This window comes from Chrysochloris asiatica, unplaced genomic scaffold, assembly GCF_000296735.1.
Source record: "Chrysochloris asiatica unplaced genomic scaffold, ChrAsi1.0 scaffold00054, whole genome shotgun sequence".
Classification (NCBI taxonomy): domain Eukaryota; kingdom Metazoa; phylum Chordata; class Mammalia; order Afrosoricida; family Chrysochloridae; genus Chrysochloris; species Chrysochloris asiatica.
In genome coordinates, this window is record NW_006408572.1 from 10184674 (window position 1) to 10210796 (window position 26123).

Genomic DNA, 26123 nt, shown 5'->3' on the forward strand with positions numbered 1-26123 from the left:
TCAGAGCGTGTGCATGACAGACAGGTGGTTAACCTGACTTCACACCATTTTGTTCAGTCTTCTGAATTGGTCAAAGACTAACATTTTAGATGATCATTTGTTATTTCAGGTTGCAAACTAAAGTTATTATTTAAATGGCACCCACTGGTATGGTGCTGTACAATAAGCACTGGACTGCTAACCTCAGGGTTGCAGTTCAAATTCACCAATCACTCTTCGGGAACCCCATCCAGGATTGTTAGGAATCAGAACAGGCTCCGTGGCACTTATCACCACCAGTGCATTTATCAAGATGGTAAAGGGGGTAGCTCACGGAACTTGGAACTTATTATATCAGGAATAACTTTTTAAAAAAGTGATTCAAATGCTACTGGACAGTAACAGCAGCATCCCTAATTATTCCACTGTAAGCCTGACTTGTTAATTTAAGTGACAAAGAAAAATGCAAGAAAGGGGTGGGTGATGTTTTGACAAGTGTTTAACATAAATTTAAGTGTTAAAACAAACAAACACAAAACACTATCCCACCAGTGTTCTTCATTAGTGGAATCAAGCCAACAAGATAGGAGTGGCCAGCCTCAAATAGCAAATGTTTCCTGAACTTCCCTTTCCAAATCAAAAGGGGTTTAAGAACTAACAGTACTGCTCCAAAACACCACACAAAACAAAAGGGGTCTTCATTTTTGCAGTTTTTAATGGAAACTGTACACAAGATTATTTTACTCCTGCATCTTCTCAATCGTTTCTTCCTTATATTTGCCCTTTTCCTTTCCTACTTGGCGAGATTTGGCTTTACGTTCCAGGATCTTTTTGCGGTCTTTGTCCAGTTTTAGCCTAGTGATAACCACCTGCAGAAAAAGAAAACATATTTCCAAACTTTAAACAATAACTGATAATAGAACACACAGGCTCAATCCATTTCCAAAACTAGGGTAGTGGATGACTAGGAACGAAATGATTATTTCATTCAAAACTACTAGATATAATTCCTTGGCCTCTATAGCACCCCTGGCTTTAAATGTTTACCAGTGTTTTATTACCAAAGGATAAAAGTACAATGTAATATCCGTGACTCTTCTCGCATCTTGATGTAAGGAGTCCCATCAAGATGTGCTGCAAAATGTCAACATTCCTCTCATTCCAGTTTTACAAGCTAATCTAGCTGTACACGACTTCGTTTTTAAGAGGGGAAGGGACAAGAGGGCACTGAGTGGAGCCCTGGAAATAATAGTATGCTGATTAAAGTCTCTGCTGTCACACGCGCCAAAATCCACCGCCACCAGTGGATCCGGACTCACAGCAACCCTATAGGACAGAGTCAAACTGCTCCCCCTAGGGTTCCTGAGACTAAATCTTGATGGGAGCAGACACCCTCATCTCTCTCCTGCAAAGTGGCTCAAACAGCTGACCTCTATTCTACCTTACCGTGTTCCTTCTAGTCAAATATGTTGTTGTTGTTGTTAAGTGCCGTCGAGTCGGTTCCGACCCATAGCGACCCTGTACAGGGTTTCCGAGGGTGTAAATCTTTACGGGAATAGAAAGCCTCATCTTTCTCCCGCAGAGCAGCTGGTAGTTTCGAACCGCTGACCTTAAGGTTCGCAGCCCGGGAGATAGAAAACGAGTAATAAGCAAATGTATGTTTTTTGTTGCCGCCAAGTTAATTCGGTGATTCCATGTGTAGAGTAGAATTCCTCCAGAATTTTCAAGGTTGACCTTCAGAAGATGACCAGTCCTTTCTTGTGAGTTGCCTCTGGGTGGTTATGCACTTAACCATTTGTGCCACCCAAGGCTGTGATAAAAAGAGAAAAATATGGCATTGTGGGAAGCTGAGGGTGGAGAACAAGAGTTATTTCACATAGGAAAATGAGGTTATGTTTGAACAAACACCAAAGAGATGAACGTTCCCATAGAGAACCACAAAGTACGAAAGTCCAGAGGCAAAAATAGTTTTGTAGGTGTTTCTCAAACTTGAGTGTGTATAGGAATCAACTGGAGAATTTGTTAAACTTCCAGATTCTGCTTTAGGAGGCGTGGGAACCTACGAGGGTGAGTCAAAAATTACCCACACTCACTCTACATCCATGGCTGATGACAACATTGGGCATGCATATAAAATGATTCTGTTGAGTAGATGAGTGGATCATGTGACCAATCATTTGCAGATCAGCCAAGGCTCAGCCTATGAAAAATAATCCACTATAGACTTTGGGTTTTGAAAAGTTTGTTCAAGATGGGTATTGAAACAACTCATGGAAGAGCGCATAAACAGAATCATTTGGACATCTGCTAACAAAATTTGGACTGTTACTCGAAGGAAGGTAAAAGTTTCTTTTAAAAAATGTTTCTGGTGACAAGATATGGATTCATCACTACAAGCCTGAGAGTAAACAGCAGAGTATGGAATGGAAACATCTCAATTGCTGGTCAAGAAAAAATTCAAAAGTCAACCATCAGCTTGAAAATTGACTTCAGTTTTCTGGGATTTTCAAGGGCTAGTATTGGAACACTATCAGGAAAAACGTTCACCAATCAACAGTGCTCGGTACAGTGAGATGCTCACTGAAGAGCTGAAGCATGAACTTTGGATTAAATGCAGCATTCTGCTATCCAATGGCATTGTGATCTTGCAGGACAATGCACATCCACACACCTCTGCCCACACTGTTGACACTCTGCAAATACTGCATTTTGAGATGTTAAAGAATCCTTCCTATAGTCCTGACCTTGCTCCATTGGTCTTTGACCTGTTTGGTCCCCTGAAAGCAGTCCACTGAGGGCAAAGATTCACTTCTGATGAAGAAGTGAAGACAGCAGTGCATTCATGGCTTGCAGCTTAATCTAAAACATTTTAAAATAGGGGAATATGAAAACTTGTTGACAGATGGACAAAGTGTATTGAAAAGCAGTAAGATTATGTTAAAAACTAATGTATTATTTGCTAAAAGTTGATTAAAATAAATTCAAAGTGTGGATAATTTTTGACATACCCTCACAGAATGTTATTCTATCAAGTTATAGGTGATGCTGCCAATTGGCAGCCACATTGAGTTTGACTACAGCATAGAGAGAGAGTGGTGTAAGGTCAAGTCAGAGACGTGGTTGGTGAGGGGAGAGCAAGTAAGGTCTTGTAGTCATTCTAAGAACTTAGGATTTTACTGATAAGTCATTGAAATGTTTTGAGTATTAGATCAAATTATCTGATTTTTGCTAGATGTTAAGAAGTCGATACATTTCTGGACAAAGTGTAAATTAGAGCCAACAAGCTTATTGACTGCTGAGTGGGAAATCCAATGGAGTCAAAAAGGCCACTTTTGGCTTGAGCAATACAAAGGGCAGAACACTAGCAGTAGAAGGCTGTGAGAGGATGTTTCAAGGATAAAAACTAAATCAGGAATTGGAACAGGTCAGGTTTGAGGTACTTATTAGATATCCAAGTTGAAATGCAAACAAGACAAGTGAATACTGAGTCTGGAGTTCAGGGGCAAAGCCTGGGTTGGGATCATTAGCAGGTAGCTATTTGAAGTCAGATGATTAGAATAAGACATGAAGATTGGTGCCACCGACCGCTGCCTTCATTTGGACTAAATTTAATTTGTTTATAATTTAAAATACTCTTCACAAAATGTATGGTTTCTAAACATGAGAAGAAATTAAGAGATTATGACATCAAGTCAGAGGTCACCTAACTGCCAACAATTAAAACTTGGGAAAATCTACACCATACACAGGAGAGGCACCTGCTGCAGAGGTAATGAGACGAGGCTCTGTCTTAGACACTAACTTTATCCATGGGATTTTAGTACTTGAGCTTCAGTTTTCCCTATTTGTAAATGGCTTAATCGCTACTTCCCAGGGTTGTCAAGATTAGGATGGCGGTCCAAAATGCCTATGATCAGCTTTTAGAAAAACTCTTAAGCCTACATGTCCTTGCAGTTGTAGAACACTCTTTAATAGCTGACTACCCTCTGTATCTGTAATACTGTCTAAACCACAATGCTGCTATTTTATTATGGTGGTTATGTGCCGTGGAGTCATTTGTGACTCATAATGACCCTGTATACGGTTTCTGAGGCTGTGTATCTTTATGGGAACAGAAAGCCTCATCTTTCTCCCGCGGAACAGCTGGTAGCTTTGAACTGCTGACCCTGAGATTACCAGTCCGACTTGTAATAACCACTTCGCTACCAGAGCTACTTGTTATTTCATTACACTACTGCTTATTCTTAAGGAGCTCTGGTAGCGTAGTGGTTACGAATCGGGCTGCGAACCTTAAGGTTAGCAGTTCGAAACTACCAGTCGCTCCGCGGGAGAAAGAGGAGGCTTTCTACTCCCGTAAAGATTTACACCCTCGGAAACCCTGTACAGGGTCGCTATGGGTCGGACCCGACTCGATGGCACTTAACAACAACAACAACAACAACTGCTTATTCTTAAGCCAGCTACTACTATAACCACCACCATTTCCTGGAATTGAAGACATGTTGTTAATTGCTAGATGATCAGTGTTTGAGAAAAATGCACATTACACATACATACAGAACAAATGTCAAAGACACCTTGGACTTCAGAAATAACGCAAGTATGATCACTATTGAGGAGCCAAGGTAACTGCTGGCTGCTAACCAAGAAGTTCAGTGTGAATCAACCACCATTCTCAGGAGAAAGATGTGGACATCTGCTTTAGTAAAGGTTGTTGTTTTGAAGAGCTGTTTTGTTGGTTCCAACTCATGGCAACCCTGTATACGGGTTCTGAGAAGTGGCTGGTGGGTTTGAACTGCTGATCCTACAGTGCACTGGAAACCCTGTGGGGTAGTACTCTGTCCGTAGGGTCACTGTGAGTCAGAAATAATTCTATGGCAGTGGATTTGGTAATTTACTGTTATCAGATGCCACTGAGTCAGCTCAACTTGTTGTTGTAAAGTGCCGTCGAGTCGAATCTGACCCATAGCGACCCTGTGTAGGCTTTCCAAGGAGCAGCTGGTGAGCTTGAACCACTGATCTCGCAGTTCAAAGGACTCTGCAGTCTGATGCATTACCACAGCATCACCACAGGACCCCTTAATTCAACTTAAAGAGATGGAATCAGACCTTTGTGATCTATAGGGTTCTAATTGGCTGATTTGGGGGAAGATTTCCAGGACTTTTTTCCTAGTCTGGAAGCTCTGATGAAACATGTTCACAGCATACTAGCCTCCACTGTGAGAAGGGAAGGGGCGGTACATGAAGTGGGCGCATCCACACGGAAGTGAACTTAGATGTCCACACACAAGGCAAGAACTCCACCATCAAACCATCCCTGCCCTCTAAGGTACTATCATTGTTAGGTTCTGTCAAGTCACTCAGTGATCCAATGTAACAGAAAAACTGCCCCACTGAATTTTCTAGGCTATAATCCATAAGGAGCTCTGGGTAGCATAGTGGTTATGAATCGGGCTGCGAACCTCACCACCAGCAGTTCGAAAGTACCAGCTGTTCCATGGGAGATGAGGCTTTCTCTCCCATAAAGATTTACAGGCTCGGAAACCCTGTACAGGGTCACTATGAGTCAGACAGAACTGACTGCATGGCATATCATAACAACAACAACAATCTATATAGAGGAGTTCTGGAGGCACCACGGTGAACTCACCAGCTGCTCCACAGGACAAAAAAATGTAGCAGTTGACTTTCATAAAAACCACAGCCTTAGAAACCCTATGGGACAATCCTACTCTGCCCTAGCAGGTCACGAGGAGTTGGCATCAACTGAACAGCAGCAGTTTGGTTTTGTCTTTACAGAAGCAGATTGCCGGATTTTTCCCCGTGTAATTGCTGGATGGTTCAAACTGCCAATCTTTCAGTAGCAGCCATGAGCGTAACCTCTGTGCCACCTGAGTTCCTTAAGGTACTATTAGAATTTAAAAATTGTACTCACCAACCGTCATTTGTCATATTTCTTTTTCTTTCAAGTTATTTTCAAAAACATTACCTTGCTAGGGTGAATGCCCACATGGACAGTTGTGCCGTTAGCTTTGTCTCGCTGTACCCGCTCGATGTAGATGACATATTTCTTCCTGTACACCTGGACTACTTTGCCAATTTGCTGACCCTTGTAGTGTCCTCTTACAACCTAGGTACACATTTAAAAACAATGGTAACACAGGGACTAAAAGGACAGGTTTAACTCTGTAAATTATAAAAGTTATGACCCACAAATAAATCACACCCCTCAGTTAGTGATGCTACAGTGACGCAGTGCCCTTCCTGCAACTGATGGTTCTAAGTGGCTATAGATGAGCCCACCTCTGGTGCCTGGACTTTTTGTAGTAAATTCACAATAAGGAGCTTGGTATCGACCTCAAAGGGGAACAAGCTACAAGGGTTTAATTTATAATCCATTAAAGTCTAATCCAATGTCAGAGAGTAGGTAGCAACATACATAGGTCTCTAAACAAGAGCCCCAGGGGTCCTCAGTTTCCCAGGATGCCCTCCAAAGCACTTGACTGGATGTTTCTTTCCAGCATTCAAACTTTTCTTACAATAAGATGTTTTGCAAACAGAGAGGACCGCCTCCCAAATTACTGGCAACTTTTAACAAGCAGAGTACAGCAGGGAGCATTGGGTGTTTACCCATATTGCACCTATTTGGGGAGGATTTCCTTTGGTATTTAAAAGGCATTAGGAGTCCTGGTATGGCACTGTGGGATAATGCACTGGACAGCAAGGTCGGTGGTTCAAATTTACCAGCCACTCCTCAGAAACCTTATACAGGGTCTCTATAGGTCGAAATCAACTCGACAGCACTTAACTAAAGGTGTTGTTGTTAAGCTGGCAAGTCGATTCCGACCCATAGCGACCCTGTATAGGGTTTCCAAGGAGAAACTGGTGAGCTTGAACCACTGACCTTGTAGTTTAAACAACTTTGCAGTTTAGCGCATTAGCGCACAGCACCATACCAGGCATTAGTCTCATTAAAAAAAAAATAATAATGTTGGTGATATGCTAGCCACTTAATGGAGACTACCCAAATTCTTTAATCACTAGTTACAGGTTACAGATAGGAAATGTGTAGAGAATTTTATTTAAACAGATCCGAAGGTTGCATTTACCCATAAATGTAAACAATCATATGAAATTTTATGATCCCTTAGAGCTTCTGAACAATTCTGTTTGTCAGTGTTGGGTGCTGTCAAATCAGTTCTGGTAAGGAGCAGAAAGCCTAGCTTTCTCTAGCAGAGCGGCTGGTGGGTTCAATAGAAGCCCACTGTGCAACCCACTACACCACCAGACCTCCTTGTTAAGCGCTGTGGAGTTGGTTTCAATTCATATAGACTTTAAAGGGTTTCAGAGCAGTGGCTGACAGGTTTGAACGACAGACTTGTCAGTTAGCAGTCCAGTGCTTATCCCACAGTGCCACACCAGGGTTCCTTCTTGTTAAGTGCCATCAAGTTGATTTTGAGTCAGCGACCCTGTATAGTTTTCTGAAGAGTTGCTAAGGGATTTGAACCCTGACCCTGAAGTTTGCAGTCCAGTGCTTCACTTCCTGACCCTTGAATGGCTCAGAGCTTCTTCAGTGCACCTGCAAAGGATAACTGAAAACTGTGTTCTATTCTGAAGTATCTCTTGTTCTCTCATTTTATTATAGCCTTTGATTTTCACCAAAGGGGAAAGGTAAAATAATTGAAAAGCAGCTTACTTTTTTTTTTTTTTTTTTTGTCTCTGACTCAACTCCTCTTGGCAATCCTTCGTTTCTGAGAAAACACCTCAGACACTACAATCTCAGAAAACAATCCATTTTCTAAAAACTTTTCCGGCAGGTAAAAACTAATTTAAAGCATGAAAAAGTGGAAACACAGTGGGGCACATACCTGGACTTCATCATCCTTTCGGATGGGCATGGACCGAACATTGTATTTTTGTCTCAGTTCCTTGGAAAGAGGGGAAGACATAATCTTCCTGAAAATGTAGGAAGGTGCATTGAAGTGCCTTTTACAGTTCTTACTCCAGTCAGAAGTCACAAAGGGATTGAACTTCATTTCGGCTAAGTGAAAAGATGTATACACTTTCAAATCACCAAAAATCACATTCTGTTTCAAACAGAGACAACCTTTTTTTTTTCAAGAAAATGTCAACTTGGAAGTTTATAATACTCACAAACTGTCATATTCTCTAAATCTATCAAAAAAAAAAAAAAAAACCGTATGGACCTTAATGGCCTATGAACTGATGCTTGAAATTTCTAAAATTTTGCTTTACTATAGCATTTTTTATATTTGTTCATGGTATAAAGGCTTCTCTGTTAACAGCACATTTGCTAGCTACTTAACACTCTTGAAATTCCTTTGAGTATTGTGCCAGTTAATACCGGACTTTTAAATATTCCAACTGAATTTGGGGATAGTAGACAGACAACTCAATTGTTTTAAATGGAGCAATCAACGTTTTAATGGACTTGTGCATTCATGTTATTCGTTGTTCAAGTGCCCACAAGTCGGTTCATAATGACCCCATATAGTGTTTCCGAGGGATTAGTGGGTTTGAACCGCTGACCTTGCAGTTGGTAATCCAGTGCCTATTCTACAGGCATACCAGGACCCCGTGCTCATATTTAGCCCTCTCCAAAATGAATAGTCAAGTTCTTCCGGCCCGAACCTGGAAAACGCTAAGTTTTCTTGTATCCAGAAAGCTTTACAATGTTACAATGGGCAAGCGCCGTCTGGAAGTTCCATGAGTGCTTTACCTATAAGTTATTCAAGACCTTTTTGTATTCCACCGGAAACTACACTGTCGAAACTTGACTCCATCTCGACAGGCATCCTATCCTCCAGTTTCTGAGTTCCAATATTCCCAGTCTTGCCTCCCTTCCCCAACCCGGTGGCTTCTGATCTAGGGGGGAAATGAGCAGAGGCCTTTCCGGCACCCCATTTGGCTGCTATTCGGCCTCTGGGTAAGTCTCATAGTCCCCGGGGACGAGGGTCACGGTAGTCAGGAAAGGATGGCAGCGGATTATGCTCGCTTTCCCGGCGAGCCCTCTCACCCGCTGTCGCTTCAGCGATGGCCGCAAAAGAGAAAAGAGCAACAAGTTTTTTCCGGTTCTCTAAGTTTCCAAGAGATCTCGCGAGATCGATATCAATTGTAACGAGAGGAGCGCGGAGTTTGAACGCTAAGAAGAAATTGGGGAATTGATGAATAGTGACACCTACTGCCTCGGAGGGAAACAGCAAGGGACTGCAAAGTCCCGCTTCCCGGCGGCTTTGGAGGTCTGCGCTCGACCGCTGAGGTCTCTGGAAAGGGTTGTCCTAGAGCGAATGGCAGGGACAGCTCGGCATTTGACTGCTCGATAGGAGATGAGGGGGCGGACGGCCCCACTAGATAGATCTTCACTCCTGGGCGTTCCCCTAGCGGGGAAAGGGCAGGTTCTACTTTTGGCCGTCAGGTGGCGCCGGGGCCCGACTGACCGGTCACCTGGGTTACCTGACCGCTACCAACCTGGGTCTTTCCTCAAGTTTCAGCCAAGAGCCGGCCGCCTGCCCCGCACCTGAAACCACTGGCGTGCCCTGAGTGCCTTGTAGGCTCCCGTCCGACATTCGGGTCCTGCCGGCATGGGGGCCCTCGGAGGTCTGGAGCTACCGACCCACGGAAGTAGGTCTGACTCATCCGTTTTAATGAGTTCCGAAGTGATGCCAGTGGTGCTGGTCCGAGACGGGGATACTTGCGTGAAAGGAAGCCTTCTTGGGTTTCCCTGCCTGCTCTCATTGCTTTTCGGGTCTGATGCAAGGAGGGGAAGGAAATGCGCCCTGCTGCGAATGGATTCCGAGGGAGATTGCAGGGCTGGGTGAACTCAACTAGTCGATCCTGCCGCGATCGACTTCTAATGAGTGATTATAATAGAGGTGTCATACTGGAGGGTCAGCGAAAAAAAGAAAGACCCCCAACGAGATGGATTGGCACAGTTGGAGCAACAGTGAGCTCAGGCGTAACGATTGTGAGGTTGGCGCAGGACCGGGCAGTGTTTCGTTCTGTTGTGCATAAAGTCACTGTGAGTGGGTACCGACTTGATGGCACCTAATAACAACACTGGAGTCCTGATGTGGCGCTGTGTGCTAATGCGTCAGACTGCAAAGTCGTTTGAACTGCAAGGTTGGTGGTTCAAACTCACCAGCTGTTCCTTGGTCGACTCGACGGCACTTAACAACAATAACATTGATCAAAGACACACATATCATAATAATATGTAAGAGCATGTGAGCTTCTTGAGTACTTGTTGTTAAAATGCCGTCGAGTGGTGGTGGTTATGTGCCGTGGAATCGATTCCGACCCATAGCGACCCAGTCTGTATAGGGTTTCTGAGGAGCTGCTGGTGTGCTTGAACTGCTGACCTTGCTGTTCAAACCGACTTTGCAGTTAAGCGCATTAACCCACAGCGCCACACACCAGGTGTCTCGAGTACTAGGGACACCTTTATGCGCTTTATTAATTAACTCCTATAATCCACATAATAGCGTAGTGATACTGGTATGATTTTTGTCCTCATCTTACGAATGGGGAAACGGAGACACTGAGAAAGGAAAGGACCTTATGCAAGATCACACGACTGATGTGTGATAACATAAGTAACTGAACCCGTACAAGCTGGATCCCTAACCCCTTCTGGCAACTGCCAATCTTTATATGATCCCAATTTGTAGGAACCCACTGAGTCCAATCCAAGAGTAAAAAAAACCCATATCCTTGAGGAATTAGAGTAGAGTCAGTAAACAGCATGTGTTTTCATGATTTCAAAATAGTTCTATTATTACATATCCTGTGAAGGAGGTAGCACTAGGTTTGATTCAGGATTTAAAAATTCAGTAAGGATTCTTTTGCTGAAATTCCTTCCAGCAAATGTTTATGTAGCATCTTTGGCCAGCCTTGAACTTGGCATTGGAGCTTTAAAATGAAATAAATTAGTTTCTACCAGCAGGAAGGTCATCATCTAAGAAGAGAAAGACAGGAAATCATCAACCACTGGACGCTACCCTGTTCTGTGCTTGGGGAGTGGACGAGAGCTGTGGAGTCTCCTAAGGCTTCTGGGGTGAGGTCATTGTGAGCAGAGCTTTGAAGAATGTTAAAATGAGCTCCATGAGACAGTGGATGTAACTCATGGGAGTAATTCCAAGGGAATGTATGGAGGTATGAAGCACCAGGAGATAGTCTCCAGGAACCAGAGTCGTTCCTTGTGTTTAGAATGAGAGGTACACCCTGGTGCTGGACGCAATATCATTTGGATGCTGAAAGTCATAGGGAGCCCATGAAAGCTCCTACCTTCCCTTCCTTTCTGATAATACACAAACTAACCTCTTCTCTTTCCTTTTATTTCCCTTGTTAGTTTCCTTACCTTGCCCCTCCTCTTCCTTAGGTGTCCCCTATCAATCCCTTTTCTCTCCACAAAGACTTTCTGTTTCCTCAGCCTCCCTCTTATTCTCTGCCTTACCCTGAGCAACTAGGCCTCATGACTTCCTGCTTCCATCCAACACTGAATCACCACAGTTAAACACTGATGAAAATCAGAAGGGATACAAATTGGACACTAAAAACCCCAAACCTTACTGCCATCAAGTCGATTCTGACTCATACTGACCTTGTATAGGGTTTCTGAGGCTGTAAATCATTACCGGAGTAGAAAACCTCCTTTTTCTTTCTCAGAGTGACTGGTAGGTTTGAACTGCTGACGTTGTGGTTAGCAGTTCAGTGCTTATCCTATAATGCCACCAGGGCTTCCTACAAATTGTACAGACAGATGTCAATGATTGGTAGCTCAGTTCTAGAGTCTGTTTATCTTAACAAGTGTCTGTTGAGCATCTTAGTTCCACCCTGCACGGTCCTCTGATTACCATGTCTCATCACTCCCTTGTTCCCTCTCTGTCATTCATTCCTCTAACTTGATTTGTTTTCTTCACATTTTTCTTTTTTTGTTGTTGACAATATTCACAGCAAAACAAACACTAACTCAACAGTTTCTCCATGTACAATTCAGTGACGTTGATGATGGTCTTTGAGTTGTGTAATCAATCATTCTCTCCCTCCTTTTCAGCACGGTTCCTCACTCATGAACGTACGTTCTCTGTCCCCTAATGTTTCAATCTAATCTTTGGAGTAACTATTGTCAATTTAATTCCCATGTAGATAGTTCTTAAAAAAGCATGAATATTCAAGGCAGGTCTTTTTTACTAGCTAAGCTAAACCATTGTTTGGTTTTGAGAAAACTTTAGGGGATACTTTTGGTTTAAGGTTTGAAGATTATCTCGGGGCAATAGTTTCAAGGGCTCATTCACCCTCCCTGGCTCCAGAAAGTTTAGAATCCCTGAGAATTTGAAGCTATTGTCTATATTTTTCCCCTTTTGATCAGTATTTCTTCTATGGAATCTTTGACTAAAATGTTCGGTAATGGAAGCTGGGCACTATCCAGTTCTTCTGGGCACAGTGGCAAAGGAGGCAGTTGTTTATGGAGGCAATTAGCCACACATTCTTTATCCTCCTATTGTTCTGACTCTTCTTAATCCTCCATTGTTTCAGGTGAATAGTCTAAGTGGACTACTGCTAATCGAAAGGTCAGCAGTTCAAACCCACTAGCAGCTCCATGGGAGAAAGATGAGGCAGTTGACTTCTGTAAAGATTTACAGCCTCAGAAACCCTAAGGAACAGTTCTACTCTGTCCTATGGGGTCATTTTGAGTCCACTTGCAAGCTTTTAAGGCCTCAGGCACTATGCTAGGAGCTAGGAGGTAGACCAGAAGCACTAAACACATTCCTGTGATATCCCATGAAAACATGATCCTAAGCCTGTAGATCAAAGAACTAAATTCCACGAGATGTGTGGTTATACATAAGCAACCTCATTAGCTACTCTCTTTTTTGGGACATTGTTGTAAATACATCTAGCATACAACTTTTGCCACCTGAACTTTTTTACAGATGTACAACTTATTGACAGCAATGACAATAATCAACTGTGCAATTTTACCGTTAATCAATGTGATTTTTCTATCATTAGTCTCCTTCCCCCCTCCTTCCCACTCTTAGTAAACTTTGGTCTCTGTACATTTGCTTTTTATCTAAGTGGGGTCATACAATATGTGTCCTTTTGTGATTGACTTTTTTCACTCAGCATAATGTCTTCAGCTCCATCTTACTGTAGCCTGTATCAAGACTTCATTTCTCCTACTGGCTAAGTAATATTCCATGATATGTATGTACCACATTTTGTTTATCCACTCATCAGTTGATGGGTATAAGACTGTTTTCACCTTTTTGGCTATCAGGAATAGTGTTGCAATGACATTGTTGTACAAGTCTCTTTTTGAGTCTTTGGTTTCAAGTTTGGGACATATGATTCCTAGGAGTGGAATTACTGGGCCATATGGTATAGTCCTGGAGTCCTGGTGTGGCGCTGCGGGTTAATGCACTGGACTGCAAGGTCAGTTTGAACTGTAAGGTTGGCAGTTCAAGCTCACTAGTCACTCCTCGGAAACCCTATACAGGGTCGCTACGGGTTGGAACTGACTAGATGACACTTAACAACAACAACAACGTGGTGCAATCCTATGAACTGTACTGGAAAGTTGGTTTGAGGTTAGTGGTTCAAGCTCACCCACCAGCCTCTCCTCGGAAACCGTATACAGGGTCACTATGGGTCAGAACAAACTTGATGGAACTTAACAACAACAACAAATAGTGCAATTCTATTTTTAGTTTTTTGAGGACTCATCTTACTGTTTTCCATAGTGGTTGTACCATTTTGCATTCTTATCAGCAACGAATAAGTGTTCCAGTTTCTCCACATCCTCTCCAATGTTTGTTGTCTTTTGTGTTTTTTTGTTGTTTTTAAATCTTAGCCATCCAAGTAGGAGTGTAATGGTATCTCCTTTGTGGTTTTGATTTGCATCTCTCTGATGGTTAATGATACTGAGCATCTTTTCATGGGTTTAGTGGCGATTTAAATTTAAATTCAAATAAAAATCTTTTGCCCATTTTATGATTGGATTATTTGTCTTATTGTCCTCAAAGTTTGACACATAATTTGGTTAGTAGATTCTTGTCAGAGATATGGTTTCCAAAGGTGTTCTTCTAGCCAGTAGCTTGTCCGTTAACTTTTTTGGTAAAGTCTTTTGATGAGTCCTTTTAATTTTTGTGGGGTCTCATTTATTTTGTCTTTTGCTGTGTAACTTGATTTTTGAAAGGTCCTTTTAAACAGGCTCAGTAGGGTCATTTTGAAGCTAGTCTCTGTCTAAAGTCCCTTGGATTAAGTCTCTTTGAAGACATCAAACTGTTACATTCATTCATTCATTCATTCTACATGTATTTATTGAGCCTTAACTTTACCAAACTCTATGTCAGGCACTGGAGAGGCCAAGATCAGGAAGATCTAGCTTTCCCTCAAGGAGACTGTTGTTTAGAAGGAAGAGATCCAGGCGTAATATGGAGATTATACAGTAAGGGCGCTGAGAGAGGGAGCAGGGAGGTTTGTGAGGAAGTCTTCATTGGTGACCCTTGAACTATATCTGGAAAGCTGGGGAGGAGTTTTCCATACTTCCAGAGGGGAGAAGTATGGACCAGGAAGAGGGTCCTGAACAAGCAGAGGTCCAGAGCATCGCACCAGTACCGGTCATGGGGAACTGCACGTAGTGTGTGTTGAGAGTTAATTATGGGGTTAACAGTCTGTACCGGATCAGCAGAGGATGAAGCAAAGGAGCGGGTTGTGAAGATGAATCAAGGTTGTTTACTTACAGCCCTCCCCAAAAGATATCGGTGTCCTGGTGTGGAGGATAAACACTGCATTGCTAACTGCGTGGTCGGCAGTTCAAACCACCAGCTGCTCCTTGGAAATCCTATACATGGTCACTATGAGTTGGAACCAACTCGATAACACTTAACAACAACAACAACCAAAAGACATTTGGACTGATAAGGAGGTCAAAGCAAGAATGGAAGATAGTAGTAGAGACGGTTTGTATCTAATCAGAAGGGCAGAGATCATAAAAAATGTCTGAGGGTCGCAGAGGTGTAATTAATATGTGTGCCAAGGGTCCTTGCAATCCTAACCCAGGACCCAGCCAGCAGTTTTGGGTGGCTTTATTTGGTAGGTACACACTGTATTAGAGTTAAAGTTTATTGTGATGGTGGGAGGGCTGTGTGCGTATGTGAGGGTCTCAGGACAAGGGATAGAAGAAAAGAACAAAGCTCTTGTTTAACCCCAGCCAGCCAGCCAGTCTTCTACCAATCTATTCAATGGCATCTTCCTTGCAGTGCCCTGACTCCAGGGTGCTTCCTTAAAGTAAAAGATTTCATTTGAAAAAGAAAAGGAATGGTAGAGCAGGAGGAATCAAAACAAGCACCTGAAATGATGGGGACCAAAGAAATCCAAAGGAATTTAGGAACACTTGAAATTCCCACTTGGCTTTTTGGGGTGTCTGCTATGCAGACTTCTAACCAAACAGACCTCTTGAACCACAGGCCAAACAGCTCTGGAACATTTCTGGGCTGTCTCCTCCCCAGGCAACAGGTGTACACAGTGGAGATGTCTTAAGCTGCTAAGATCATTTTAAAATTTAATTTCTGAATAAGCAATACATTTCCTTGGTCCTAAAATCAAAAACTGTAAAATATAAAGTGGAAACAAGTCCTCTGACTCCTTTCCACAACTAATCATTACTGTTTATTTTGTGTGTGTGTGTCTTTCCAATTTCTTTATGTCTAAATAAGCAAATATGAATGTAAATTCTTGTTCTGCCCCTTTCTGTGCATATTGTAGCATCTGATACCTAGTGTTCTATACCTTGCTTTTTCCCTTTGCCATTGTCACTTGGAGATTTCCCTGCCAGTTCATAGAGTCCTTCCTTGTTCATTTCTGGCTGTATGATATTCCATGTACCTTACGTTATATTGCCAACCAGTCTCCTACTGATACGGTATTTAGGGCTTTTCCAATCTTTGTTATTACAAATACTGCATATTTCACTGCCCATATATCCAAGTTTGAGGGGGCTTCAAAAAGTTCTTGGAAAATGGAATTAAATGATAATAGCATTATCCCACAAACTTTTTAAAGCCCCCTCAAAAATATATGGATACTTTCTAGAAGAAATGTTTTGAGTATAATTTCTGGATCAAAGGGATTTTTTGATATTGTTCAATTCCCCTTACTGATTAGGGATTTTATTAACAATATACACGCCCACCAACAATTCATCTGTTTCCCTTTAGCCCCTCCAGCAGGATTTGACAATCTAATAATAGGTGCAAAATGGCAAGCCTACAGAATTTTAATTTGCATTGCTTTCATAGGTGTGACTGAATAAATCCTTAAGAGCCTTTTCTATTGTCATTTTTTAACCATCTCTTTTATCTAAAATAAAGGCTCTTAAAGGTCCAAGCTAAGAGATTCCTACATGTACTGCAAAGTCTCTGGAATCTTTGAGAAAATATATAACTTTATTTAAAAAATAACTTCTGATTTTTTTTAAAGAAGTGCCACCCAGAAGGCACTGCTGAACAATATGAAAACACTACAGCTATTATTTTGAAATAAAATCTTGACAAACACAACACAATTTGAAAAAACTAAGATCAGGCCCCCAGAAAGTCATGGCATTGCTTAAAACAGACTTATGTAGAGTCTTTGGAAAACTGATACTTTTTAATTGCTATAATAAATAGATAGATATATTTCTCACCTGTACTCCCCAGCAGTACCCTCTGCTCTTTTTTAGTCTTGAAAAGAGTCCACAGAAGCCCGTATCAGCTGTTACAATAGCTCCTACAGCGCGATTCCATTGTCTAATGGTCCCCAAATGGCCTCCACTACAGGAGGCCTCCATACTAGCCAAAAGGTTGGTGGTTCAAACACACCCAGAGGTAACTCAGATGCCCAGTCATCTGCTTCCAAAGGCCACACAGCCTTGAAGCGTCTTTGGAGCATAGCACACATAGGAGCGCCATGAATTGTAGTTAAGGGTAACTAACACCACCAACCTCACGTGACCTTGTGCGCTAATGCGCAGGACCACAAGGTCGGCTTGGACTGCAAGCTCAGTGGTTTAAGCTCACTAGCCACTCCTTGGAAACCCTATATAGGGTCACTATGAGTTGGAACTGACTCTATGGCATTTAAGAACACCACCAACAACAACCCAGGCATTTGGGGATTAGATAAGAGGCAGTGTGCTAATTCTTTCCCCATACACAGCAAGCTTTACAGAGAGAATTATAGGTTGTGGAGGCCCCAGATGTTGGCACACCTGGGGTGTGAACAAGCATCTATTGAGAGAATAGTTTTTCATCTTACAGAGTTGAGTTATAGGCCTCAATAAACAGCAAATAGCTGTTCCTGAATGACTCACTCCTCAGCTCAGACCCAATCTGAGCCTTTCCTGCTAGTCTTCATCAGGCACCCCCAACACAATCCAGGGTGGAGTCTCCAGGTGACCAGGCCTTGGCAAGCAGCCAATAGCACCTGGGTTTCAGTATCCATTGAGATAGTAGTGCCCCTGACAAGCACATCTGTTTTCTTCCCCACCCTTCCTCAACCAGCTGAGAATCCACTTCAGAAACTGGCCCAGCTGGTGTGGCCTCTAATGAGTGGGTGGGTCATGAGGAGGAGGACTTAGACTAGGAGGGAAGTGAGAGACACCAGGGGTTAATTTGTCAACATAGTTCTCTGCTGACTCAAGTCTCAGCTCTCAGACTTCCCCTCCACTCCCTGCTTTCTAGCTCATCCTTGAGAACCCTAAGACTCAAAATTGAGACCACTCCTTGACCTAGGGGACTTGGGATACCTCTGGCTCCAACTGTGGGTCGTTTGGCCAGCCTCAGCCTAAGTAAACACATCTCTGTTTCCTGATGTGGCCTCAGCTCCCAGGAAGACTTCTGTTACTTGTCCTAGAAACCCTAGGTCACAGACACTGAGATCAGCTTCTCCAGGGAAGACCTTCTAGGTTGGTCATTTGGAGACTGGAAAAGGGCTTTAGAGGTGAGACGGAGAGCCCAAGCAGGAGGGTCATGGATGGTTGCTGAGATTCTGAAAAACATAGTATGCTTTTGGGCCTTGTGCCACTCTTCTGTTTGTTCCTGAGAGCAAGCTAGAGGATTCTGGGTGGGAATTGTGCCCTGAAGGAGTACTGTCATTGGTCTCTATCAGCAGAGTGTCCCTATCCCCAGGGAGGCCCACCTGGCCTCTAAGAAGTTGCCTAGCAGGTAAGGTCTTCACCTCAGGGCTGGTACCCCCACAGGAAGGTAGTAACCACTCCCCCTGCTTGGGTCCAACATAGAGGAAGGGAGAAGTATCTGCTGAAGATACTCATGGAGTCCCAGTTGTTGGTTTCGGGGAGAGGTTTTTATCCACACATTTTCACTTTGGCAAGGACCTGAGGTTTTCATTTCAGCCCAGGACTCAGCTCTAGCCTCAGAGATCACCAGTCCCTCCCTGTCTCACCTAAGCCCTTTCACTGGAACTGAGGAGCTACAAGTGTAGAGAATGCCACTGTACTTCCAGGCCAGTACCACCCTAACTACCCCTGCCTGCCCCAGGTCCTCCCTCTGTCTGTCTATCCTATAGAGCTTGGTCGGACCAGGTCAGCACCAGGACCTCTGCCCCGTCCCGGATCATGGCCAGTCCAGCTGTGTGGAGCAAGGCAGCTCCCAAAACAGCTCTCAGGCTGGGCTTCTCTAGGCTGCCCCTTCAGGGGCCATTACTCATGCCTGCTTCCTCACCAGCAGCACCCAGGGCAAGATGGCGGCCACCACAGCCACCACCGCAATGAGAGTGATGAGCAGCAGTGCCCGCGACCGGCAGCAGAACGACCGGGTGGAGCTGGGTGCGGGAGAGGCCTCCGAGAGCTCTGCCAGGCTGCGCCGTGGCAGAACACTGTCCTGTTCCCCCAGGGGCATCCCATGGCGACTGATGATGAAGATCTGGGGCTCCCGGGGCAGGCTGGGCAGCAGGTCCAAGGGGAGCTGGGCATTCTGACCCGGACTGCCTGGCAGCCTGGCTTGGCTCAGAGATGGTCTCCAGACAGGCTGGGAGATGGCCAGGGGGTTTGTGTGACCCAGAGTGTCCGGTGGTGGCACAGAGGGCAGGCCTGCGGGCACAGTCAGGGTTTGGGAGCTCTTGTCCAGCATTGAGGGCCAGCGGGAGCTCTTCTTGCTGAGGAAGGTGACGTAGCGGCAGATGGGGCAGACGATGGTCCTCTGGACCTGCCCATCCACTCTGGTGGAGAGCAAGTACTTGACGAGACAGTCATGGCAGAACACATGGCCACAGCTCAGTGTCCGGCTGGCACCCTCCAGATCCCGAAACTTCTCGTAGCACACGGGGCACTCGCTGCCCGAGCTGTCCTTGCTCTCCCCTTCCGACATGGCAGTCCTTAGCTGTGGAGGGAGGAGCAGTGAGCATCAACATTCATTGTCCTCCTTCCCCTCCTCTTCCTAGCTCCCACCCACACCTCTGTTTCTATCTTTTTTGACTCCTCTTGTCTTCTCCCTCTTCTTTGTTTTTCTTCTCAAAGACTGCACCTCAGTGGCCTAACAGAATCAAACCAAGGAAGGAACCTAAGGCCCTGAGGAGGAGAGGAGAGGGACCTTCTGGAAGGGGGAACAGAACCACAGAAATCGCAGTCAACTTGGAGGGAGGAGGGTGTGTGGAGTGTGATGAAAGTGTAACTTCACATGAGCTGTGTGTGACATGCACAGTTGGTGAGGTTCCCACCTCACTTCTTCCTGGTCAACATGGGAAGTTAAGGCAGGAGGACCCAGCTCCTAGTGGAAGCAGATGACTAGGAACATGCATTTCCAGTCTTGGTCCAGTCTCTCTCCAGCCTTGCCTGCACCCAGAATGACAACATCCCAGAAAAGCCCCGGCAACTCCTCAACCTCCCCCCTCAACTGGTGTTGGATGAAATTCCCTGGTCATGAGATTGCATTCCTCTGTACTAAGTGTGGCTATAAAGCAATGACTGTTTTACAAATAAAACTCAGAACTTACACATCCAAAATGCCTGTTGCCCTCCACGTAATCACGTCAGGGAACTGTAGGCTCATTCCTCCACCCACCACAGCGCAATCATTCTTCAAATTCGTAGTATAGAGTTGCATGAGGCCGTGAGAGATCCTAACCTCAGTGAAGGCAGCTGCTGTTTTGGAAATGGCCAACAGTCACTGGAAGCCAAGTCTGGCGAGAAGGTGAATGAGTGATCAAGTGTTACTATAAAGTGACAAGGTTAGCATTAAACATTATCTGAACACAAACAAGGAGTCCTAGAGATGTTTTCAGCTATGGCAGAATTTTTGGATAAAGAACAAGGCTTCCCAAGACAACTTTGAAGGGAAACGTCTTTTTGGGTATGTGAGGTTCCAGTATCTTCCTTTTAAAAGTCCCTGGAATCACAATTGTGTTGTAATCTAACTTACCTATAACCATTTCTTTCGAAGGAACAGCAACCACCTTTATTGATGTATTCACTGACGCATCAATAACCCCTGGACACACCAACAAAGTAGCCCCAAATGCAAAGGATGGCATAACAGTGAAATGAGATCAGTTAGTGAAGAAGGACATACTGTAGGGATCACAGATCATTTGGAAGCCCCCCAAGTTGAAAATGTCTCATAACTGAAAGGTGAGGATAGAGGGCCCAGCACACTGAAGGCAACTTCAAAACTTTTACAGGAATTTTCCAGCTTTGATCTCTGAAATAGTGACTGTGCCCCGCAGTTGTTAAGTGCTGTCGAGTCAGTTCCGACTCATAGCGACCTTGTATAGGGTTACCAACGAGCGGCTGTTGAGTTTGAACTGCTGACCTTGTGATTCAAACCAACCTTGTGGTCCAGTGCTTTATCCACACCAGGACTTAGTGCCTCACAAGCTGCTCCAATATGTGGGGATCAAAAGCTCAGACTCTGGAGCCTAAATCCTGTATTCAAAGCCATAATCAATCCATTATTATCTGCATGACCTTGGGCAAATTGCTTGAAGTCTCTAAACCTCAGCTTCCCATCAGTAAGATGGGGTTGATAATAATAGTGCCACCTTCCTCTTAATACCCTGGTTGGGGGTATTAAGTTAATGCAGATGAAGAACCTGGCACACAGTAAGTACTCAGTAAGTGCTAGGTGCTGTTAAAGCAGACCAAGGGACTTGACCCCTGATGGCTCTGGCGGCATCTGCCTTGCCTTCCTCCCCTCTCACCTCCAGACATTCCTTATTATGTGCATGGCTAAAATCACACACTCCTGACATTCAGACAGCTCACCTGTCTAAGGAATGAGTGAACAAGATGACAGTAGATTAGGTAAGGGCTGGGCAATGGATAAACATTAACATGGTGATGTCACTGTTTCTTTGTAGCTTTCATTTCATAACACACTTACCAAAATGTCTAAGCTAAAAAGGGGTCATTGTCAGGTTGACCATGATTTTCTTAGGCCAACTAACTTCTAACAAGTTCTTGCATTCCATAATGCCCCGCAGCTCAATTGTATCGTGGCAATTTCATCCATCCATCCGTCTGTCCATCCATCCATCCATCCATCCATCCATCCATCATCCATCCACTCATCCAGCCATCATCCATCCATCCAATTATTCAACAAATATTTATTGAGTACCTACTAAGTGCCAGGTATTAAGCTAGGCAGCAATCAAGAAAGTCCTTCTTGAAGTTTAAAAGCCTAGAGAATATTCGTTAAGTTTTCTTTTTAAGAAAAATATTTTTTTTTAAAAAATTTTGTTTTAAAGGAGGGATAATAATCAGTAGTTTATATTGTTTGGGTAACTGAGAAATTGTTACCAAGATAGGCAAGAGAGTAACAGAGGACAGATGAATGAGCAGGTACAATGGGAGAAGGGGTCTTTGGTTAGTGTCCACCTACTAGCTGAAAAGTTGGAGGTTTAAGTGTACTCAGAGGTATCACAGAGGAATGTCCTGGTGATCTACTTCCAAAGAAAGCAGCCAATGAATTGCATTTGTAGTCTGGCACTCATGGGGTCGCCATGAGCTGGAATCAACTTGATGCAACTGCCTTAGGGGAAGAAAGGACTTTAGAGATAATTATTCAAACATCCTGCTGTGGCACTGTGTGTTAATATGCCAGACTGCAAAGCCGTTTGAACTGCAAGGTCAGCAGTTCAAGCTCACCAGCTGCTCCTCGGAAACCCTATACAGGATCGCTATGGGTCGGAACTGACTCGACAGCACTTAACAACTACAACAACCTAGCTTTATAGACAAGCAAACCCAGGTCCAGAGAATGGAAGATGACTTGCCTGAGGCCTTTCAGGAAGGTGGTGGAGAAAAAAAGACTGAGAGAAGCGACGCTGTAGATGAGAGTATGAATAGGTTCATAGATTTGTGTGAGCAGGTATTAGTCCTGCCAGAAAGCAATATCTTCCTGGGGAGAGAGAGGGGAGGAGGAGAGACCCCTACTCCTCATGTGGATTTGGGGGGAAGTAAAAGGAGCTCTGGTAGTGTAGTGGTTACGAATCGGGCTGCTAACCTCAAGGTCAGCGGTTTGAAACTACCAGCTGTTCCACGGGAGAAAGATGAGGCTTTCTGCTCCAGTAAAGATTTACAGCCTTGGAAATCCTGTACAGGGTCACTAAAAGTTGGAACCGACTCTACGGTACTGAACAACAACAAAAGGAATCCAGAGATTACAAAAAACATCCCACGTCCCCAGTGATGACCTCTGAGCAATTCCTTCTTCTGTGCTCACACTTGGACAATGCAACTCTCCCTCCCAACTTGTCTCACCTTCCTTTCTCAAGTCTTTCCCTGACCCCTCCCTTGCACCCCTCCCTTTCTGTTATTTCTATTCTATTCCCCGTCCTTGAGTCCCTCATATGGACTGAGCTCTGTTTTGGGTGCTGGAGCAAGGGAGAACGTAGCAGAAATAATACAAGGAACATTTTCTATTTAGGGCATTGTTAAGTGCTGTTGAGTCTATTTTGGCTCATAGCAACCCTGTATAAAATTTCTGAGGAGCGGCTGGTGAGTTTGAACCACTAACCTTGTAATTAGCAGTCCAGTGCTTATTCTACAGCTCCACACTGGTACTCCACTTTGGACATAAGATAGTTAAATAACAACCCACACATTATATGCCAAAAGGTACCCCCACAGGTGCGTTAGGAAATGAGGAGAGAGGAAGGCTGGAAAGTCTTCCGAGGTGAGATGGGGCCAGTTGAGCTAATAATAAATAATTATAACAGCGACAATTTATTGAACACTAATTATGTGCTTGACAATTTGCATCACTTCCTCATTTAGTCCTGACAACAACTCCAGGAGGTAGACATTATCTCCACTTTGCAGATGAGGGAATGGAGGCTCAGGGCTTAAATTAAGTAACTTGTTCAAAATCATACTAGGATAGGGCAAACTCAGGATTCAAACCCAGGTTAGCCTGAGTACATAACCCACACTATTCACCACCAATGGAGGGCTCAGTGCACCTCTGTCGAATGCATTCCAGATCTTGGTCAAAGAAAGGAGTAGATTAAGAAGCACTGGTGTGGGGAAATGGGTACTCCAATCTCCTTTAGAGGGACCCTAAACCAGGCTGCCTCTCCAGGCACCTGTGAGGCAGGGGGAAGACAAGAGCTGGTCCAACGACCTCATGAAGCCATAGTGTCTAACCTCACCCACAGCAGCATCCCCTCAAGAGCTGGTGGGAGAAGACATGTCAATTAGCCCAAGGAAATTTTCCCCCAACTTTGACTGTGGGCTAGGACAGCGTGACCCTTCCAGGAACTCAAGCTGTTCTCCTGGAGCCTCAATGCAAGACCTCATAGCTTCACCTCCATCTCTGATCACTTCCCCACCCAGAGACCATGTAGGCACATGTGTACACATATTCACACACCCAGACACACAAATTTATACAAACACTCACATACATAGTCACCCAGACTTCAACTCATACACAGACTTATAGACAGACTCACACAGATCCACGCATAGAGACTTCCATGCACACAAACACTCACACACCCCTGCATCACTTGAGTTTCAGTTCAGAATCTTGCCAAGAAGTGACTGGCATCCCTACCTGGAGTCCCTGTTCCCCACCTGCCACCGGGCCCCCAGACTCACTTTGGCTGGGAGCAGGGAGCAGCATCTGCTTCTCCAGAGCCTCGGCAGAGCAGATAGGAGCCACTTGGAGGTGTCGGAGGCAGGCAGTAGGATCTCCTCTAGCTGCTGTCAGTATGACGGCTGCTGAGGCATTTCCTAATGAGTGAACAGGTCGGGAGGACAGCGCAGGGAAGTGAATGTCACCCAACCCGTTTGAGTCCAGAAGGCTCTTGGCGTTGCCCAGGGGTTTGGCAGTTGCTGGAGTCAGGTGACCTTGACAAGGATGCTAGGAGAGGAGCCCCAGCCTGAAGAGTCCAGGGTGGGTGCTAGAGAGGAAGCAAAGGGTCTCACAGTGGAGGCACTAACTCAGGATCCCTTTGACTGAGGTTCCCAAGTGATGGGTTGCCCCCTTCCAATATTCCAATAATAAAGTCACCTCAGTCCTTCCCACCTGCCTGGATCCATTCTAGAAATCCCAACCTCTCCATCCCCATTATTCAGGAAGGCTATGCCACCCAAAGTTGTATACAGATATCTGTGTGATATGCCCATCTGCATTTGTCAATCATCAAACACCCAAAGGTGCTCAGAACCTCAAGAGACCAAATACCACTGGTGTAAAGGTAGTGAGAAACCAATAAAACACATATACCAGGACATACACGTGCAGTCACACACCACGGAAACAGGCCCATGATATCTTGTGAAATAAAAGTACCTTTCAGAACTGGATGTTTAGTAAGCTTGCATTTCTGAAAATGACAATGCTATTGCTGTTGTCATGGAGACGGCTCCAACTTATGGTAACCATATGTATAGCAGAACAAAAACCTGGCTCAGTTCTGTGCCATCTCCATGACCATTAGTTTGTTTGAGTCTGTCCATCGCACTGAAGATTTCTTTCATTCCCACTTTACCAAACATGAGGCCTTTTCTAGCAATTAGTCTTTTCTGATGAGGTGTCTGAAATAAGCAAGTTGAAAGCTTGCCGTCTTTGCATCTAAGGGACATTCTGCTTGTATTTCTTCTAAAATTGATTTGTTCGTCTTTCTGGCATTCCACGGTATAATCAGTGTTGTTCACCAACATCACAGTTCAAATGCATCAATTCTTTTTCTGTCTTCCTTTTCTGTTACTCAGTTTTCACATGCATACGAGACAATTGAAAAGACCATGCATGAAAGGGGGCTTTTAAAAGCTCATGGAAAAATTCCATTCTGTTTTCATTTCCTTTTCCATGGATTTTTTTTGTTAATATTTATAAAGAAAATCCAGAAGAAGCTATATCAACTGGTTAATAGTAATTATTTTGAGAGGGACTGTCTAAGGCAAATGTTCCTGTGGTAGTCAAAATTTTCACTTTGAATGTGAATTTTTTTTTGTAATAAAATAACTAATATATGATTGCTGTTGTTGTTAAGTGCCATGGAGTCGGTTTTGATTCATAGCAACCCTGCATAGGGTTTCTGAGGCTCTTAAATCTTTTGTGGGAGCAAAAAGCTTCATTTGTCTCTGGTGGAGCAGCTCATGAGCTTGACCCGCTGACCTCGTGATTCCAGTTCAGTGCTTATCCTATGGAGCTACTGTGCACCCAATAAAGAATTGTTGTTGTTGTTTCAAGTCAGTTCTGAGGGTTTCTGAGGAGCGGGTGGTGAGCTTGAACCACCAACGCTACTGTTCAAACCGACCTTGTGGTTGAGTGCTTATCCTACAATACCACACCAGGACTCCAGTAGGCAGGGAAAAACTAGGGGAATTGGAAACTTTCTTGGGGTACTTTCAGCCCACTGGTGGTTGAGGACCCCAGGGGAAGCCAAGCATGAACATGACCCAAGAGGCTGGCCCGCACCCCCTAGTCCCCAACTAACCAGGCTGGCCACCTTGAAGGTGGTTGGGGAGGACAGTCAGGGTAATGTTCCTGCCACTTTACTCAGGAGCTCGAAGATGGGTGGTTAGCAACTGTCACAAAGGTCTCTGGTATTCTTGTCCTGGGAGTTAGATTCCTGAGGAGTTCTAAATATGGTTGCCAGATGTAGCAAAT

The 26123-nt window shown here is 44.2% G+C and overlaps 2 protein-coding genes across 2 annotated transcripts; both read right to left on the reverse strand.

Annotated features, from left to right (window-relative positions):
• Window positions 1-675: 675 nt before the first annotated feature.
• RPL26 (ribosomal protein L26) lies at window positions 676-9101 on the reverse strand. The gene is made up of 4 exons (XM_006863410.1): window positions 9017-9101; window positions 7848-8020; window positions 5969-6109; window positions 676-848 (listed from the first exon to the last, which is right to left on the reverse strand). Exons 2-4 carry the CDS (start codon window positions 8013-8015, stop codon window positions 720-722), a joined length of 438 nt encoding a protein of 145 aa, XP_006863472.1. The 5' UTR covers window positions 8016-8020; window positions 9017-9101; the 3' UTR covers window positions 676-719.
• A 9606-nt stretch (window positions 9102-18707) lies between these two features.
• Window positions 18708-19370, reverse strand: RNF222 (ring finger protein 222). The gene has a single exon (XM_006863411.1). The coding sequence runs from the start codon at window positions 19368-19370 to the stop codon at window positions 18708-18710; it is 663 nt and encodes a 220-aa protein (XP_006863473.1).
• Window positions 19371-26123: the final 6753 nt, after the last annotated feature.

Excerpts from the sequence above, each read along its gene's own strand:
- RPL26 (XM_006863410.1), bottom strand. The coding sequence starts at position 8,015 with ATGAAGTTCAATCCCTTTGTGACTTCTGACTGGAGTAAGAACTGTAAA. Across the intron at positions 6,110-7,847 it reads GAAAGGATGATGAAGTCCAG|GTTGTAAGAGGACACTACAA; the intron begins GTATGTGCCCCA and ends ATGTGTACCTAG. Across the intron at positions 849-5,968 it reads TGGGCATTCACCCTAGCAAG|GTGGTTATCACTAGGCTAAA; the intron begins GTAATGTTTTTG and ends CTTTTTCTGCAG.
- RNF222 (XM_006863411.1), bottom strand. The coding sequence starts at position 19,370 with ATGTCGGAAGGGGAGAGCAAGGACAGCTCGGGCAGCGAGTGCCCCGTG.